General features: G+C 37.5%; 1 protein-coding gene across 1 annotated transcript in view; it reads right to left on the reverse strand.

Annotated features, from left to right (window-relative positions):
* LOC122815897 (sortilin-like) overlaps nucleotides 1-21,176 on the reverse strand; it is a 1,006,054-nt gene that overhangs the window by 352,945 nt on the left and 631,933 nt on the right. Inside the window, exon 10 of the mRNA XM_044088743.1 lies at nucleotides 8,497-8,557. Within this exon, the coding sequence (XP_043944678.1) occupies nucleotides 8,497-8,557 (61 nt within the window). The remainder of the gene's footprint in view (nucleotides 1-8,496; nucleotides 8,558-21,176) is intronic.

Raw genomic sequence — 21,176 nt, forward strand, 5'->3', positions numbered from 1 at the left:
ATCCGCTTAACCTAATTTTAACTGCTTATCATGATCCATGTGAAATGGAATTAAGACGTTTGTATTCTGATTTTATAAATTTGAAACGTTATAACTTAACATATGAGGAGCATATAGCATTGAAAGCCTTACAGGCTGATAGTAGTATAGTTATCAAACAAGTAGATAAAGGGGGTGTGGTGGTTCTTATGGACGGCGACAAGTATTTGTTATCTATGACTACCCTCTTTGGGGATGGTTATGCATTTAAATGTATCACACCCGCTGATGTTAAGAGATGTATTAGTTCTGTGAACATGATAATTTATGACTTACAGATTAATGGTGATATTGGTTTGGATTTATTTCATTTTATTACTGTTCCCTGTCCAGTCATCCCACAACTATATGGTCTACCAAAAATACATAAATCAATATGTGATCCACCTGAGACCTATAGTATCTGGTGGTGTCTGGTTAACTGAGCCTATTTCTATTTACTTACAAAAGCAGTTACAACCTTTTTTGTCACAGTGTAACAATGTTTTGAAAGATACTACAGACTTCATTGTTAAGCTAAGAGGTTGGTTTAATGATCTGAATATCACTTCTTTAAACCAAGGAGATTTTTTATTTGTAACTTTGGATATTTCGTCTGTATTTACTGTTATACCTAATGATTATGGTATCGAATCTATTAGAGAATTTCTGACCTCACAAGCTTCTCTAACAGCAAGTCATATAGAGAACATTTGTTCCCTATTGGACGTAGTCTTGACTAATAACATTTTTCGTTAAATAGACAGTTATATTTACAGCTTACTGGTGTAGCCATGGGCACACTTACGCTGATCTGGTTCTCCATCAGTGGGAGAAGAGGTACATTTGTAGTACGATTAACTCTCTGAATGACAATGTATGCTTTTATCAGCGCTTCGTGGGTGATTGTTTTCTGATTTGGAAAGGGTCTTCTTCTCATTTCGCTGAGTACATCGATTATTTGAATACCACTACAGTTTTTTTGAGATTTAAAATGGACTTTTCAGATAGTATGGCTACTTTTTTGGACGTTAAAATACAACTAAAAGAAGGGACACTTCATACTAGTGTCCACAGGAAGGAAGTATATGCTGGCAGATATATACATAGTACCAGCATGCATGCCCCCCATGTATTTAAGGGAATAGTAACAGCTCAATTTAATAGGGTTAGTAGATTAAATACTGATGAGGCATGTTTTACCATGCAACTTGATGAAATGATGACAGATTTTTTGAATAGTGGATATGACCCCAAGTTGCTGTCTGATTTGAAAGCCAATACCATAGCTGATAGATGTACAAAGCTTAAACCTATTTTTTACTAATGGATGAGCCATCTGTTGTTTTGGACAGGAATGTACTAAAGGACCCTAGAATTAGATATGTTACTACTTATAATACCAGGACACATTTGGTTAAGCGGATTATCGAGAAAAATTGGGTCATCCTGATGGCATCCCCAGATATTAGAGGTGTTTTAGATGATAGACCCTATTTTTCCTATAAAAATATGAGAACCTTGACAAGTAAATTATGTTACAAGGACTTTAACAGTGGACTTAATCATCCTCCTTCCTCTAAGCATGGTACTTTGTGCTGCATGAATTGCACATGTTGTACTAATAATATGAATATTAACAGTGATATATTTACCCATCCAGTAACTGGCAAAGTTTCTAAGTTTCATCTGTCAGCCACATGCGCTAGCAACAATGTGATATATTTAGCAACTTGTCTTGCATGTTCTTCCTTCTATGTGGGAAAAACAACCGGAAAGCTGAAAGAACGGATCATCGAGCATAAATCTGAGATTAGAAGAACAAATGACAAAAATGCAATATGCATGGTCCTGAACATAAATTTAAATTTAGAGTTACAGATATTCTGTATATATCCTTGAGAGGTGGGGATACTAATAATCTATTGGAGATCAAGGAATATGAATGGATATTAAGATTAGCGGCTGACCATCCACCTGGTTTAAACTCTGCTATCACACTGAAACCTATCCTTGTTGAGTTACAACGAACTAAGTTACGCTACTAAAGAGTAGAAATACAAAACATCATTGTCCATATGTCCATCTGTCAGCTGTATATGTAGTTAAAAATGTTTTTAAGGTGAAGATTTTTGTATATTTTTTTATTTTTTCATTATTATTCTTTTGAATCATATATTTTGTATGTTGTCACATGACTTTGGGATGTATGCCATGTGATTTTTATGACTCCTATTTAAACCTGTTTGTTTTTTGAATTTTTGTATTAGTATTGAAAAAGGGTAGTAACCCGAAAGCTTTGCTGTTGTTTATAAAGGTGTTTTCCCAACTATTGTGGTCTTATTCGCTATATGTACATAGAGCCCAGTAATGAAAAAAAGCCTGCAGGCCACCTGAGTTTTCCAATTTGTGATACTGGGCAAACTGTTCATTGCAGCCATATTTCTACCATGAATGAAACAGCATGCTGTAATCTCTACAGGTGAAATATTGTCCGAATACCTGCTTAGAAACTAGTTTAACAAAATTTAGTGGGAAAGCTAGGTCAGGGTAAACAGAAGAATAATAGACCGCCACTTATGAGACTTGGATACATTTAGATTTCTTAGGAAAGTAAATGTATGCTGACATGTTGATGATGAATGAATTCAGGAACATGAAAAGGAAATTCAAGGGAGGATGCAAGCTGATGTACCCTTCTATTTGACTTAACTGACAGTAAGAATGATTGAAATCTGCCATATGCCTTCCCTATCAAAAGAGAATGCATCCCTCTCCCCATTTCTTTTTTAAATCCTGGCACATAGCAGTATGACATAATTTACTAGCATGATTTCATTAGAGACCCAACAGAATACCTGCCTTACCTTTGAGACCTATAAACAGGTGGAACAAGGAGGTTGGGTTAAGTTAGTAGTAGCAGTGCTTGCAACTTTATGGTTTATTTTACAGTCCTGCACACAGTCAGGTCCTAGACTTAGAAGGATTCATTTGCAATGTGTCTGGTGGAAATTTGCTTCACCATTTACTCCATAGTTTGTGATACAGACTGTAGTCTGTTTAAAGATGTTAAACTGATATGGGGAGGTTTCTTGTGCGACTCTTTATTTGACGATACATGAACATAGGTCTTAATGTATTAGCGACCCTTAAGGAAAACACCAGTCAAAGCATTTATCTACTTTAAAATAGTGCATAAGTGGCAGTGATCCCCATCCTGGTTAGTGAATCATGAGTGGAGGGGGTAGCTGCCAGAGGTGTGATGCACCCATTGTAGAAAGTTTATATGTTATGTTAATAGAATCATGGAATGTAAGAGGGAAGCAGGCCATGTGGCTATTTATACCTTGCCAGTACCCGCCATTAGACCTCACCTCCTTTTTCAAGGAGTGATAGGCCAATCATACTGTGGGAGGGAGATGAATTTACAAATACTCATTCAACTGTTTAATTTCATCTTAAAGGAATATAATGAGTCACATTGCTTGATCTGGAGAGGAAGTCTGCTCCAGAGAAGGAGCTTTTATTGCACGACAAACCTCTCTCTCCACCATAATTTATTTATTTGCTGAATGGTTCAGATCTTTGCTTCTGTTGTTCACTGGACTATTTTATTTGTGGAGAAATAAGAGGTGTTGGACTGCTAGATCCCTTCAAGGCACAGATCACCCCTAAGGAGTCTATAGGACACTGACCACAGAGGTAAGGCATCCAGCCTCCTTGGTAGCTCATGTCCTTTGGGCGTATTATCATAATTGTCTGGAACCTTTGTGATCTCCCCAACTACTTGATACGTTTACTAAAATGCATCCCAAAGGGGGCACTCTATACAATGATTGACCTGAGGGTTAAGGACCTTTGTGATCAGCTGTTCCAGAAAGAAGAATTTCCTGACTACTGTTGCTATGTGATGATCAAAGAATAGGGACTCATCTACCCATGCAGGAATGTCTCTCACAACTTCTTAGTTTTGGAGTTGGGTGTTTTCTATACTTTAAGCTGGGTGGAGGGTTTATGTGCCACATGCAACATTATTGCCTTTTTTAGCATTTAGTTTTGCTTGTTTTCAGAGTACCAGCTATTTACTTGTGTAGGTTAATGTTGCAGGTTCTGCATACCAGATGGGGAATTTAAGTATAACACCCAATTTACAATCATCTGATTTGCTGACCAAAGAAGTTTATTCTAAGTAGCAGAGCTTCCAGCATGGATCCATGTGATATCCTGCTGGCTACTTTCATGCTCTTTGAGGATACACCTGCCACGCTCACAAAGTGGGTTGTGTCCCTCAGCCAATCAGCTATCCATCTAACCACAGAGGGATCAGGTTGGAGTGGATTTAGTTTGTTGATAACAGTTCCATGTGGTATGATCGAATGCCATATGAATAGTGTGATTACTATCCTCGGGTTGCATTACCATGTCAAAAAAAATCATCAGATTCATTAGATAGGATCTGTTCTTAACAAAGCTACTAAACTGTTGAGGGCTAAGTCTTATAAGACTTTTTTTATATCACAGTTTATCATCTCTTTTAAGATGCAGTCTGCGACCTTACAGATGAGGCACGTCTGGCTGATGGGTCTGGAATTTCTGGGTTGCATGATGAAGCCCATAACAGCTGGGCATCAACGTTTGGAGATAAAGCTGGTGGATAACCTCAGGTACAATATTTGTAGAAGCAGGCCCACCATGGCATGTTTACTGCTGTTCGTCAGGCAGGTTAGTATGTCATGAGGTCCCACAGAGGACGGACTATTTGTTTTGCAGAGTACTTTCAACAAGTGTTCTTTTGTAATAATAGGGGAGATGAAATCCTTAGACATGTGTGGATTTTGTATAGATATCTCTTGGGTGAAATTTGCACTGAAATTGTTTGCTGATTTATTAGCAATAACTATTGGATCAGGATAAGTATTGCCACTATGAATTTTGAAGTAATGTTGGGTGTTATTTTATAGGTTTATAGATAAATACTAGGCTATAAGTTTGCAAACTATTGCAAGCCTAGTCAATAAACAGCAGTCAGAATGTAATCCTGTACGTTGTATCTGTGAAGTAAAGACTTTAACAATTATGCCAATCCAAATGTAACTCTTGATGAAAGAAAAGAAGGTTCTATAATAATCCTTATCTTCCAAAGCCAGCCTAATTTTATGGGAAGTCTTCAATTTCCTAATAGCGTTTTACAGTATCTTGGATAATCTTTGATGTCAATCTTGATTTTTGGGTCTTCAGTTTTGCTGTATATTCCAATGAGCTCTTTCCTTCCACTGTGGTGTATATTTATGCATGTGAACCCCCAGGCTTGTTTATCCTTAAGCTTCCCATTTTGTTTAGCTACGGTATGGACTGACAGAATTCTAAAGTTTTCTAGGTGAGCACAGAATTTACTTGCATAACTTCTAGCTGCAGCCACATTTTGGGGGATAGTAGGGGTCTATATTGAATCATCGAATGCTTAAAAAAGCGAACGCTGATTCATTGACCCTATTTAAGTGAAAGCGTACAATCCTGAACACTCGGAACAGCGATTTTTTTTCCAGGAAAAAAAATTGCTGTTCCACAAAAAAAAAAAAAAAAAAAAAAAATCTTAACAGTATATAATGTGGGGGGCTGTGCCCCCCCCTACCCCCCTACTTAAATATACCAACTCCGAGATTGCACCACAGTGGAGGAAATGGCAGACTCCCGAAACCGGCCCACCAATTTTCTCTTACATAGGGTCGATGAATCAGCATTCATAGATTCAATATAGACTCGATAATAGTTATACTTGACTGTTTGGAATTCGTCATAGAATAGGTAGAAAAGCTGTATGTCTGAAGTCTTTGGATACCTGTAATCAGAGTCTGTTCGTAAGAGGCAGTAAGATTCCCAGCCCTAAAGCAGTACTTAGGGATTTATAGATGCAAAGGAACATCTACTCTCAGAGCTCAATTTACACAAAACAGCAAAAGAGCAGTTCTCCTACCTTCAAAGTAAACTGCTGTTATCAATCCTTTTACTAGAATTCCCAGGAATCTTCTCCTTTTTCCTTCACCCAAGATTTTATTGAAAAAACATCCAAACAAACAGTAGTTTGGGCAGTCTGATGAGCCTTTTCATACAAGAGAGACTGGGCTTCCTCAGATAATTATGAAAAATAATTTTGATAAAAGTAATTTACTCTGAAGGTAGGAAAACACCTGTTTTGCAGGACTGTATAAGTGGCCTCTGAAAATGGATAAAGTTTTTGAATACTCTGATATTTTCATCTGCTGATTTAAGGTTTCTGAAAGAGAAGGTTACTAGTTTCCAGTTAGACTTGACTAGGAAATGGTATTCTACAGTGGGATACTAATATGGATGTTATATTTGTAAGGATCAGGTAAAGAACATTTTCTCACCTAGAAGGCTCTTTGAATATTTGATCCAGGAAATTCTTGCTTATCAAGGAATTTATGCGGAGTCTACATTGTTTTATTTCATTTCATTTATTTATTTCTTATTTCTGTTGACTGGGACAGTCCAACTGGGTTAGAAACTTCTTTTCAGTGGAGGCTTGTGGAGAAAAGCTCCATGAGATATAAAGAGAAAGTAACATGCATAATATAACAAATTGTTTAAGCATACAAGATAAGAGCAAAACAATGTTTGAGAATACAATAGCAAGTAAACAAAAACAAAAACAACATTAATAAGCTACATATGAGTAGTCAACATACAGACATTTTATAACCATGATACAAGCAATACATTGATAGTAACCTCATTCAAATGTAGATCAGAATGAGTGTTTATATAAAGTTTAGACCCATATTATTTTATAATAGTAAGAGAGTGATCTTTCCTAACAATGCAAAGATGAGGAGATTATGGAACAGTGTATGTTGCCAAACAGACATAATATTATAGGATAAGACAGAAAAACACTAGCCAGGTTGTCATTTTGGAGCAGGATGGGAAACGAGTAGATAGGGACAGTTTATGGTGATTAGACGGGTATGGCGCATATGAAAGACAGGAGACCTTTAGGTGTTAAACTATATTAGGGGTATAGATCCTCCAGTTTATCACTTGGTAACTAAAGCCAAACAGGATGATGGAGTTTTTGTGTATCTGAATTTTATCCAATGCTAGAAATGGACACAGTTTTCAAGAGGTCATCGAGGGGGTCCTGTAACATGCTGTGGTTTGATAGCTGTTTTTACTTAGAAGGAGATTAACTTAAGTAAGTCTAGTTTGAGGATCTCTGAGAATCTGCCTTGAGATAATATGCTTTTATTAACATATATGGATACTCCACTTCAGTTTCCATTGGGTCTAAAGGCATAGCAGGCACAAAACCCTAGCATGGGGGCTGCTTTCTGTATTTTTAAAATGTATTTCAATAATAATGCACACATGAATGTGCTCCAAATGCAGGAGGGCTTCAAGGCTAGGCAGTTTGTTATACTTACACTCCTAGCATTTAGCAGCACCATTGTGGTACTGTCTAGTGCTTTACTTAATTTAGTTTTTAGGCTGGTAGATGCATTAGCTGGATTCTGCTTACAAAAGACCAGTCACGGCAGAAAAGACTTTAGGCAGTATCCAGAAGCCCTGGAATAAGAGGTGCAATCTATTCTTGGCAAAGCAGTAAGACCATGCCTTAAATGAAACCAGTCATTCAGTCAGTCATTGAAATCCGTCACCTTTTCCTTATACCTTGCATTATTCTTGGTGAAGGAAGGGTTTTGTTCAGTACCAGAGTCTTCCTCCATTTGTGATATATATGAAGACCTCAGAAATGTTTGTTTGCATATCCCTTAGGGTTTTCCACACCAGGTCATTTACACCCCCATGGACCACTACCATGTCATATATGACCATTACCAGCTTATAGTGTGGGGTATGTGCTTAGGCGACTGTTGCTGCAACTTTTACCTTTAGGTAATGTATCACCCACCCAAGATGAAGTGAAATTTTGGCAGTTGGATATCTGTGATCCTGACTTTTATCTTGGCCAGGTCATGCAGTGATGGCTTGTACAAGTATCTTTGGTAATCCTTGCATTGATTATTTTTCTACTGGGAAACATTTCCTGCTGATGTTTCTAGAAACCATCACTGTTTATAACTTCTTTAGAATTTTTTTCTACTGCTGAGAATCAATGGGATGCAGTTTAAGCACATTTTGTGCTATTTCTGTTTTATCGTTGCATTTTTTTTATTTACTTACATAAACATGCAAAATCTTTTTTGAAGTATTTAATGCTCATTATTTTCTTCACAGTGCAACAAGATTGAAAATGTATATTGTTTTGTAAGTCACTTTGCTTTTGGACTATTTGAGACTTTACTTATGTAGTGCAGAATGTTTTGTCAGGATGATTTGTACTGTTTGATATGATTTTTTTCAAATGATGTTTTTCTCTTACCATTGTTATTTAAATACTGACAGAAACTGTGGAAGAAAGAATTAAATCTGGCAAAGAGTATTTCAGGTTGAACATACCTCCAGGTTCATCCACGTGCATAAAAATCATCTCCTCATCTGATGCCAGCACTGAATAAAACTGAAAATATAACAAAAAGAATGATTTTTAAATAGGATTTACTATGCAATTAAGTTAGTTTCTTGAGAAAAGCTAATAAGAAGTATCAAAACAGCAGGGTAAAGACTTTTACTACAGTTCTTTTACTGGCATAAATCGCTAGCAAGAAAGGATAGGCAAGACAAATTTGCTTGGATGGCGCGCAAAAAGATTTTTTTTTTTTTTATTAGAATAATCTGGGCAGCCCAGAGAAACACTTGTGCAATGACATTATAAAATGACAAGCTCATCGCCCAGAGAAACACTTTGCAATGACATTATAAAATGACAAGCTCATAGCCCAGAGAAACACTTGTGCAACAACATTATAAAATGACAAGCTCATCGCCCACAGAAACACTTGTGCAACAACATTATAAAATGACAAGCTCATCGCCCAGAGAAACACTTGTGCAATGACATTATAAAATGACAAGCTCATTGCCCAGAGAAACACTTGTGCAATGACATTATAAAATGACAAGCTCATCGCCCAGAGAAACATTTGTGCAAATACATTATAAAATGACAACCTCATTGCCCAGAGAAACACTTGTGCAATGACATTATAAAATGACAAGCTCATCGCTAAGAGAAACACTTGTGCAACATTATAAAATGACAAGCTCATCGCCCAGAGAAACACTTGTGCAATGACATTATAAAATGACAAGCTCATTGCCCAGAGAAACACTTGTGCAATGACATTATAAAATCACAAGCTCATCGGCCAGAGAAACACTTGTGCAAATACATTATAAAATGACAAGCTCATTGCCCAGAGAAACACTTGTGCAATGACATTATAAAATGACAAACTCATCGGCCAGAGAAACACTTGTGCAATGACATTATAAAATGACAAGCTCATCGCCCAAACACTTGTGCAATGACATTATAAACTGACAAGCTCATCGCCCAGGGAAACACTTGTGCAATGACATTATAAAATGACACGCTCATCATCTGTGGCAGTGTTTTTTTCACTGCTTCCTGTTGAACTATACCTGCATTTCATGTAAACTGTTTGCATTTCACAGTAAACTGGTGTAACATTAGGATGAGAACTTCATGCATATATGTATATACACACACACAAACACACACACACACACACACACACACACACACACGCACACGCACACAATACAAGTACATCTAAACTGACAGTGAATCTAAAGATGAGGAACTTTTGCAGTGTTAAAACTCATCAACAAGCACATATTTGATAATCTGCAAACAGGTTCATAGGTTCATAGGTAGGTACTAGGCTATCTGCCCAAAGGCATTTATAAGCCTAGCCAGAATGTGTTAGCTTTGGCCACCCCTTTAAATTAGTTCCCTGTGCCTCTGTCTGGCAGAACCACTGAAGTGATCCCCAGGGTAAACTTTCTGTTTCCCATCCACTCGTCAAGGTTTCTCTTGAAGAGTGTTAGCGAGGAGCTCTGCCTAATGTAGATTGGAATCTTGTTCCAAAGCATGGAAAGTCTCTGGGACAGGAATCTATCGCTCCAGCATGTCCTATTTATTGTTGTGGTGAGGTTTAGATCTTTAGAGCATGTGGCTCAAGGGATAAGGTTTTTTTAGGTGGAGCATGTCCATCAATTCTAGGTTGGACATGGTCTTGTATGTCAGGCAGAGATCACCTCTGAGTAGGCGGTATGCGACTGGGTACAGCTGAAGTTTCTTCAGTCAAGCTGCATAGGGCATCTGTTTGAGGCCAGTGATCCTCTTAGTGAGGTACTTCTGTGGTCTTTCCAGCTGTTGCAGGTGTCTTTTAAGGTATATCCCAAACAGAGCGTTGTACTCTATGATGGGTCTGATGCGTGATGAGTAGAGGGGCACAATGACCTCTTTTGATCTGGATGCAAACCCTTTTGTGATTAGGTGGGCCACATAGAAGGATTTTCTAACCACTTTGGCAATGTGATAATCAGAGGAGAGATTACTATCTACTTGGGTCCCCAGATCCCTTATTACGTTTTCCGTATTTAGGGGACTACCACCTATGTGATAGTTTGTGGATACTTTGTTTTTTCCAAAGATGACTATGCACTTTTTGGCATTTAGCTTGAGGCCATGATTTTGACAACAGGTATTTGTCTCAGTGACACCCTTTTGGAGGATGTCTGTGTCAGCCGGAGAGTCAATTATCGCCCCTAGTTTGCAGTCGTCTGCAAATTTGGTCAGCCATAGTCCTCCTGTGCTTGTCTGTACCTCTGAGAACTATATGCCGAACAGGAGGGGTTCTAGGACTGAGCCCTGGGGAATGCCACTTGTAACCGGTTTAGAGTCAGACCTAGCTCCCGCAACTCTCACCATGTGGGTTGTGTCCGTGAGCCAGTTGGCAACCCATCTTGTGACATAGGGGTTTATGTTCAGGCTGGTGAGCCTGTCTATAATACCAGAATGGGGAATGGTGTCGAAGGCCTTTGCGAAGTCTAGGTAGGTTGTGTGTACCACCTTTCAGTGTTATGAACTTTGACGGAATGCAGAAACTAAAAGTTTTGACTGTGCATATTGGCACAAAGAATGACAATGCATGTATGTTACGGACAAAAAAAACAAGTAATCTCCATGGTATCCGTGAAGTCTCAAACAACCTACTGAGCAAGTGGCAGTTGTTCTTAGATGCAGAGTTTCCACCTGGCTTGAATGAAAACCTTAACATTAAATGTGCCTTGAGGTGTGTAGATGAACTATTCCGTTCCCCAACCTTTAGACTTTTTCTCTCCACAGAGCATCACTTCTCCTTGACCCGACAGTTTAATTATTATTTTTTATTAGCTGGTTGTAATATAACTAAAGCCTTTATACTGGACTGCATTTGTTGCTGGATATTTGATTTCATTTTGAAAAGTGTCATTTTTTTTAAGTGAGATTTTCATTTTGTAAAAGTGTGATTTAATTTTCTTACTGTACTTATTAGCGTGTACTACTGATTTCTAGATGTTCAGGTTTTGCCTGGTCTTTATGATAGCCTTAACATTTTCTGTTCCTTGAGGTGATGTAGGTGAAACAGTCTCTCCCACCTCTACAAGGCTATTAAGCTCTTACATTCCCCTGAGCTCTACTCCCTTCTGACCAGATTGGTCCTTTAAATTTTTATTAGCTTTTTGAAAACAAAGATTTTTTTTTTTTAATTGGGTTGCATTCCTTGCTAGACGTTTGATTTCATGTATTAAGTGTGACTGGCAGTTTTCACTGAATTTATTGAAGTGTACTTTTCAGTTTTCTCATTTCTGAAGAAGTTCTTACAATTAAAGAATGAAAGCAGTCAGATACACTTGTTCTACATGTTTCTTTTGCCTAGCGAGTTTGTTATGAAGTTTGTTTTGTAATAGTTTTTTAATTACTTCTCCTTTTGTTTGAGGTGTTTTCATTTTATATATATATATATATATATATATATATATATATATATATATATATATATATATATATATTTATATATGCGTCCCCTTCAGAAGCTCAAAATACTGAAATCTTGAATTTCAGTATCTCGAGGCCAAGAAGCCGAATCCGCAGAACAGCGAAAGTTTAGAAGCGCGAAATTCAGAACCTCGAATACCGGAAGTTTTGAATTTCGTGCTTCTAAACTTCCGCTGTGGTCATGTATTCAGGTAAGTGTGTGTGTGTGTTAAGGAGTTTGGGTAGGTGTGTGTCAGTGTGTTTTGTTGCTGTGATATGTGTGTGTGCGAGGAGAATGTAGCTTGTGTGGTGGTGTTTTGTGTGTGTTTGTATGTAGGGCGACCTTGGAGTGAGAATATTTAAGTGGGGGTGTGGGGGGTGCAGGGGGGCTTGCCCCCCTCCTTTCATGTAGTAGACAGATTGTGTGTGTTTGTGTGGAGGATGGTTTGTGTGTGTAGTAGTACCGCGAAATTCAAAACCTCCGGTTCCAGGTTTTGAATTTCGCGGTTTTCAGTTTTCGTTGTTGTGTGGATTCGGCTTCTTGGGCTCAACAGCATTTCATTTTATATTCCAAGTAAAGCACCAGGCCAGTCCAAGTAATATAAAACAAATTTAATTTAGCGTTTTCATTTCAAACATGAAACTTCTTCAGAATAACAAGAAGCACAGTGAATCAGTTTAAATAAGTTACGTCATCAATCACATGACTCCAACTAAAAACCACACCAATAAAAAAACAAACAAAAAAAAAAAAAAAAACAAGCATTAACCTTAAACTAACTTAAAATATATAAGAATGTACATATATTTAAACTCACATAAACCCTAGCCATTTCAACTCGAATAAACAAGTGAAGGAAATTTTATCATTTAAACCTAGGTTAATACCAGCATTAGTTTTTATCTACCAATATAATTCACAAAACTCTGAAAAAGCTCCACAGTGCCACCCCGTGAATTAGGTCATGAAGTTTGTACACCAAAAATCAAAAAACGATGCTCATAAAATTCAGAGAGTATTTGTTTATTCTGGTATATAGCACTCTGTATTTGTCAGTGTTAAACCTTATTGTATTAATTACTACTCGCTACTGCAGAACATCCAAGTAACTTTGAATTGTTTTATGGTCTTTTAAGGAACATTTCATACAAACTATTTTGATATCGCCTGCAAATGTTTGCATCTAACACTTATCTACTGTTGGTATAGTTAAGATAAAACAAATTAGCACTAGACACAATACTGTTTTTGTGGTACTCCCCTGCTGATGGTGAAGTAATTAGAGTTTCCATCTCTGAGTCTCTTCCTGATAACCATAGTTAAATTCAATTTTTTTTAAAATGGACATTGATAGTCCAGATGTTTATAACCTGAATAAATCCTTTTTGTGGGATCATATGAAAAGCCTTTGCCAGATCAAGGTACATGCCTGATGGGATCTTATTATCTAGGTTGTCTACAACACGTATAAAGGTCATCAGGTTATTTCTGTAAGATTTATTGTGACTAAATCCATTCTGGCAAATGTTTCTCTTCCACCTGCCCCATTTGCAGGCATAAGTTGTAATTGTATGCTTTTGAATAATTAACTTAGAATGCACATGAAGCACTATGTAATTACCGGGATTATTTTACAAGCTTCCTTTAAAATAGGAGGCATTACAATGCTTGTTTCAGTTCTTGGAAACACATCCGACTTGCAATAAGTACTAGAAATTCTAGAATATATAAGTACGGCTAAGAATGAGCTGGCTACTTATTTTCTTTATAAAACACCCATTGAATCTGTCTTGTCCAGCTTTAGTCATCGCCTCATTTACGATCTGCTCTGTGAGAAAAAGGCAGCCCCTGCTATCATTTTCTCTTAATTTCATACTTAATTAGCAGCCCCTTTCCCCTTTAATGCATAATATTCTGAAAAGATAACGGTATTTTCTATGTCATGTGTGAAATAATCATTTTCTGAGTCTAATTATATCATTTCCTTGTGTGTAGTGTTATATCTAATATGCCTGTAGTGTTGTATTGTTTTATTGTCCAGTATTTTTTGTGTTATTCTTACTGCATACTACCACTTTACATTTGTGACCCCCCTTTTATATATTAAGGGGATGTTCCTTAAAGGAGCATCACTTAATTCAGAAAGGCACTACCTTATTAACATCCACTAATGTTTTTTTTTCTCCTTTTTGGTATTTTATTAAGTTGCATATTCCACCACATTGTATTAGGTTTTCTTCATGTCTTAAATCAAATTATTTCAGAAAAGTATTGTACCACCAGTTTCTACATTTTATTCTTAAATGCATCCTACAATTATTCTGCAGATTTGATGATAGTGCTTGTTGGCAGTGCCATAAAGCTATGCCATGATTTATGACTTCACAGTTCTCCCCTTACTTTGTAGTATAAAAATGTAATAGATATTAATTTCAGTAACACTTGTAAACATTCTGTAGATAAGCCTATATCCCATTCCAAGTTTTAGGATCAGAAGACATCCATTTTAAAATCTTAAACTGCTTAAAATTATTTATTTATTTAAAAATAAAATAAATAAATAAATAATTTTAAGCAGTTTTGATCATATCTTAGTGGCCCACTATGTTAGGAGCAGTTACGTGGATAAGTCTTTCTGAGGTGTACATATTTTGGAGTAGAAGCCATTAGCATTCGTTTTATTTTTTTTTCTACTATTGATTCTATTATTATTACTTCTAGTAAGAATTTCTGAAATCATACCATGGATAATTTGAGGGGACACATGCATGCAATAAAGCATTTAGAAGCTGCCTCCGTCCATTAGTAGTACAGGGGACAGTCCTGGGGTACATTTTCTATTATCCATCCATAGAACTGAGCTGTACATGAATATGGACAAGGATAAGCTTTATTTAATGTGGCTGTGGAGTCTGTTCCAGAACAGTGGTATCCTCTGTGCGATATACCTGTCCCGCCAAACAATTGTGTTGATGATGTAGAACTTTTCTGTAGAACTGACTGCATTCTTCAGCCTGGCATATCACTCCTGTTGAAGATGTAATATGGTTGATTATCTTCATCTGCAATTGTTTAGATTTCACAGTTTTGGTCACTCATCACACTTCCATTAGGGAATTGACAGTTATCTCTCTCTTGACAACCACCAGTCCATCTATTGTTAATGGACACAAGTACTGGGTTAGGAGTAAATGGGTTGCCACCAAGGTTAGGGTCCTGTTCACTTCCATGGAATCCTTAAGCTCATTAGATGGCTTATTACAGTTAAACTGCTTGTCACCACAGAACCACTTAATTTCATTACACAGTCTAATTTAAATACCATCTTTCACATTATACATATCAGGTGCACTTATTGTCACATTAGGACTTACTTGCATTAATCACCGCCATAGCTTATAGACATTATTTCTTCTATAGTAAAGTTTTTTAAGAGTCTTGCTTTCTATGTGCTGACCTTGAAGTGTTTGCTTTATAATACTGTCTTATTTTATTCAACTCCTTCTGATGTATAATTTCATATTTAACAAGAACACTTCTTGTTAGGTATTGGTAGTTGTGCATTTATTTTGACATACAGAAAGAATATTTTCCATTTTGTATTGTAAGGGTTTTGAGTAAAGGCTCACACCTTTTCTTGTGTCTCTGCACATTGACAACAAATCTGTTAGTAGCTTTCTTGTGGATGCACGGTTTGATATAGGTGTAAAATTTTGAATTTCATTTTGTTTAAAGAATGTCTTAAAGTTCCTTCACCTAAACTGTAGTTTATGCAGCGTTATGCTCAGGTGTCTCTTCTTTCTAAAACTGCTCCTATCAAGAATTCTGTATTTCAGGTGATGGATATTCCACACAGATAAACTCTGGCAACCTTGAACACAAATTAATTATAATTAAAAACACTGTATGAGTGCTACAAGACCTAAAATATCATAGTGAATACATGGTGGGCCTCAGCAGATGCTCAGCAGATGACTGTTCCCAAAGATACAGAAGTACTGGTAAAAATTAATTTTTATCATATGGTATTCAGCACACTCACTGGCTGAATCCTTAGTTTCCAAACGTGTTGAGTCTCAAAAAAAAGGGACCTTGGGACTTCATTCTGCATGATGTCTAGCATCAGCTGTAGGTTATACATCTTGTATTCTGGAATGTAGTTTTTCAGAAATGACAGTATTCAAGCCAGGTACAGGACATTTTCACCTCACTGTTTTGACCCCAGATGATTTGATTGCAGCATTTACAGATTCAGAAACTATATCTGTAAAACTTTAAATGTATGGATCTAACATAATTAGTATAGCATAAAAACCAGAACAACGTCTACAGAAAAAAACAACCATTAAAAACTTTATATACTCTGTGTAAACATTAAAATCCACTAGATTCAATACTGGAACTGACTGTTGTACATGACAGTACGAGAGTAAATCAAAGAATACGAGCCATAAACAAAGAATGTATTGTCAGCAGGAAATCTTGCTAAAATACCTGCTTGAACTGATTTTACGCGGAGGGTATTGCCAGCATTAAGTCTTGAGCTCTTTCTTGTGCTACTATTATGAGATGCAAGGCACGATGCGTTATTAATAAAGCAAAAGAAATGCAAAGTAGGGTTTAATCGCAGCACACTTAAAAATGTAACGAGTGTCACCTGCTAGTTCCCATTAAAATAGCAATAATAAATTTAATGTCTGAGCGAAGACAATATGAATTTAAAAAAAAAAGTTACAAAATGCTTGTGCACACATACAGTTATGTCATGGCAGTTGCACAAATTTAGAATACCTACGTGGAGCTGCTCACAGTTTCTTAATGGGTTAACTAAAAATAATAGATAATATGTTAACTTCCTAATTAAAATTCCAAATTGATTTTATTGCACACGTTAAAAACTGTAATTAAATTAATAATACTTACATATAAAATATTATGTTAAATACATTAACATTTACATAGTAAAATGTTAAATAAATTAAATTGCTATGTAACATTCTTGAGTAAAATATTAAGTAGCAAAATGCTTTTATTAAATTTCATCAGGGTCAAATAGGCTGGGGTGAAATCATCCTGGGTCAAACAGTCCAATAAATATTCTCATAGACAATAAATATGAATGCAAATATGAAAATGTATCCAATTGCATCTGGGGTCAAACTGTCCTGCTTCCCTCAAGCCATAATAAGATTTTTTGACATTCACAGCTGTTCTTCCTTGGCAACAAAGTAGGGCATAGTAAATTATTGCCACTGCTGGATTATTTTCAATTTCCCTTTGCATGTAATCTATAATCATGAGCAGGGTGTATGATGAATGATTTGTAGTATATATCTGCTGCATCCACATCTATTGGTCCTTCAGATTTTGTACATATATCTTCTTCTTTCGGTTGTTCCCATTAGGGGTCTCCACAGCGGATCATCTGTTTCCATTTCTTCCTGTCCTCTGCATCTTGCTCTGTTACACCAACCACCTGCATGTCCTCTCAAACCACATCCATAACACTTATCTTAGGACTTCCTCTTTTCCTCTTACCTGGCAGCTCCATTCTTAGCATCCTTCTCCCAATATACCCAGCATCCCTCCTCAGCACATGTCCAAACCAGCACAATCTTGCCTCTCTGGCTTTGTCTCCAAACCGTCCAACCTGATCTGACCCTCTAATATACTGATTCCTAATCCTGTCCATCCTCATCACACCAAATGCAAATCTTAACATCTTTAACTCTGCCACCTCCAACTCTGACGGTACCTGTCTGTCACAAATCACTCCTGACACTCTTCTCCATCCACTCCACCCTGCCTGTACTCTCTTCTTCACCTTTCTTTCACACTCACCATTCCTCTGAACTGTTGATGCAAAGTATTTAAACTCATCCACTTTAGCCACCTCTACTCCCTGTATCCTCACCATTCCTCTATCCTCCCTCTCATTCACACACACATTCTGTCTTAGTCCTGCTGACCTTCATTCCTCTCCTCTCCTCTCTAGAACATATCTCCACTTCTCCAGGCTCTCCTCAACCTGTTCCCTATTCTCACTATAGATCACAATGTCACCTGCAAACATCAGAGTCTATGGGGAGTCCTGTCTGATCTCATCTGTCAACCTGTTCATAACCCGCTGTAAATAAAAAGGGCTCAGAGATGATCCTTGGTGTAATCCCACCTCCACCTTAAATGCATCCATCACTCCTACTGTAGAAATCACCACTGTCACACTACTCTCGTACATATCCTGTACCACTCTTACATACTTCTCTGCCACTCCTGACTTCCTTATACAATACCACAACTCCTCAAGACACAATGCAACTCCTTCTGACCTTCTCTATACTTCTCCATTAACATTCTCTGAGCAAACATCGCAACTGTAGTGCTCTTTCCTGGCATAAAACCATACTGCTGCTTTCTAATCGTCACCTCCTTTCCTAACCTAGCTTTCACCACTTTTCTCATAACTTCATGCTATGACTGATCACTTTTATCCCTCTGTAGTTACTACAACTCTGCACATCACCCTTATTCTTAAAAATCGGTACCAAAGCACTTCTTCTGCACTCCTCGGGCATCCTCTCACTTTCCAAGATTTCATTAAACAATCTTGTTAAAAGATCCACTGCCATCTCTCCTACACACCTCCTTGCTTCCACTGGTATGTCATCTGGACCAACAGCCTTTCCATTCTTCATCCTCTTCATAGTTGTCTTTACTTACTCCTTGCTAATCTGTTGCACTTCCTGATTAACTATCCCCGCATCAGCCAACCTTCTTTCTCTCTCATTCTCTTCATTCATCAGCCTCTCAAAGTACTCTTTCCATCTGTTCAACACACTCTCCTAGCTTGTAAGTACATTTTCCCTCATTAACCTTTATCACCCTTACCTGCTACACATATTTCCCAGCTTGGTCCCTTGGTCTAGCCAATCATACAGATCCTTTTCTCCCTTCTTAGCATCCAACTTTACATACAACTCTCCATATGCCTTATCCTTAGCCTTCTCCACCTCTCTTTGCCATGCTCCATATCTTATACTCCTGTCTACTTTCTTCATCTCTCTGACAATCCCACTTCTTCTTTGCCAACCTCTTTCTCTGTATACTCTCCTGTACTTCCTTGCTCCACCACCAGGTCCCCTTGTCCTCCTTCCTCTGTCCAGATGTCACACCAAGCACCTTTCTAGCTGTCTCCCTTACTATCTCTGCTGTAGTTACCCAGTTGTTTGGAAACTCTTCACTGCCATCAAGTGCCTGTCTTAACTCTTCCATGAACTCCACCTCACAATCACCCTTCTTCAACTTCCACCATTTGATCCTTGGCACTGCCCTCACACTCCTCCTCCTCTTCTTGATCACCATCGTCATCCTACAGACCACCATCACATGATGACCAACTACACTTTCCCCTTCCACCACTTTACAGCCTTCAATCTCCTTCAGACTGGCCCTCCTGCATAGAATGTGATGCACCTGTGTACATCTTCCTCCACTCTTGTACATCACCATATGCTCCTCCGTATTCTTAAAATACATATTCACCACATCCATGTCCATCCTTTTCTCAAAATCCACTACCATCTGACCTTCTGCATTCCTGTCCTAACACCATACCTACCCATCACTTCCTGATCCCTCTGTACCCTTCACCAACATGCCCACTGAAATCTGTTCCAATAACCACTCTCTCACCATTAGGCACACTCACCACCATTTCATCCAATTCACTCCAAAATTTTTCTTTCTCATCCATTGCACACCCAACATGCAGAGCATATGCACTAACAACATTCATCATCACACCATTCATTTCCAGCTTCATAAACATCACTCTGTCTGACACTCTTAGAACCTCCAAAACAGTATTGGCATACTGTTCCTTCAGGATAATCCCTACCCCCTTTCTCCTCCCATCCACACCATGATAGAACAATTTGGACCCACCTCTGATACACCTGACCTTACTCCCCTTTCATCTGGTCTCCTGCATGCTCAATTTATTAACATTCTTTCTCTCCATCATATCTGCTAGCTCTCTCCCTATACCAGTCATACTGCCAACATTCAAAGTTCCTATCCTCACTACTATGTTCCAACCTTCCACCTTTCTTCCTACCTTTGGGCATGCCTTCCCCTCTTCTTCTCCTTTTCCTTCGGTCAACAGTAGTCCAATTCCCACCAACACCCTGTTGGCTAACAGTAATTGTGGTGGTCATTGTTAACCCGGGCCTTGACTGATCAGGTATACAAATTTGTATTGTTGTCCACGTATGTCATTTGGCAAAAATTTTACACTGAGTTTTACAAGAGTAGCTGCTATTCCTGATGTAGCCCTCCCCATTTATCTGGGCTTAGGACTGGCACAAAGAAATGCACTGGTTTGTGCATCCCCAGTTGCATATATATATATATATATATATATATATATATATATATATATATATATATATATATATATATATATATATATTTATATATAAAAAAAATCAGGTAGTCATTATGCCATCTGTCCTTGTTAATTACAAACATATAGCTGTGAATAGTAATTTGTAACAAGTATAAATCATGGTCAAGCTTCCTGAAACTGCATGCCTGGCTATGGGCAGCAGTATCTGATAAGTAATAAGTAAACAGTTGGCTTTAATTTACACTCTTTCAAATTCAGTACCTCAGAACATTTGAGCAGACAATTACACCTCATTCTGTACTAAAGTTTAATGTAACAATGCACTTTCATTACTATTTTTTAAGCTTTTTGTCTCAGCCTTCCAGCTAATTCTCACTGAAGCTTTTCTTTGTTTCTATGCATGCTGTTTACATTATGCACATTCACAGTACAAATCATTCCTAAAAACAACTTATTTTAATAACTTTTTTTTCAGTATATGCAAAGTCTTTGTTGTCTTCCTTGTACACACTTTAGTTAAGTAGTTTCGTTTTCCACAGCTTAAGGACAATTCTTTTTCTTTTCATTCATCCCTATAGCCACACCTCAAGCAGTACTTAGCAAGAGCACATTGCTTGTGTTTGTTATGCTTAAGAAACTTCAGAGGACTTATTTCTATTTTATTTCTACATGTTTTAACTTTGACTGCCTTACGGGCAACTCTATATACTTCAAACTTTTCTGTGAGCTCTCAACTGTAACAAAGTTATTTCACTTGCTCTGCACCCATTTTTCACTTTATC

Source organism: Protopterus annectens, chromosome 11.part0 (genome assembly GCF_019279795.1).
Source record: "Protopterus annectens isolate FY-2018-M chromosome 11.part0, PAN1.0, whole genome shotgun sequence".
Lineage (NCBI taxonomy): Eukaryota > Metazoa > Chordata > Ceratodontiformes > Protopteridae > Protopterus > Protopterus annectens.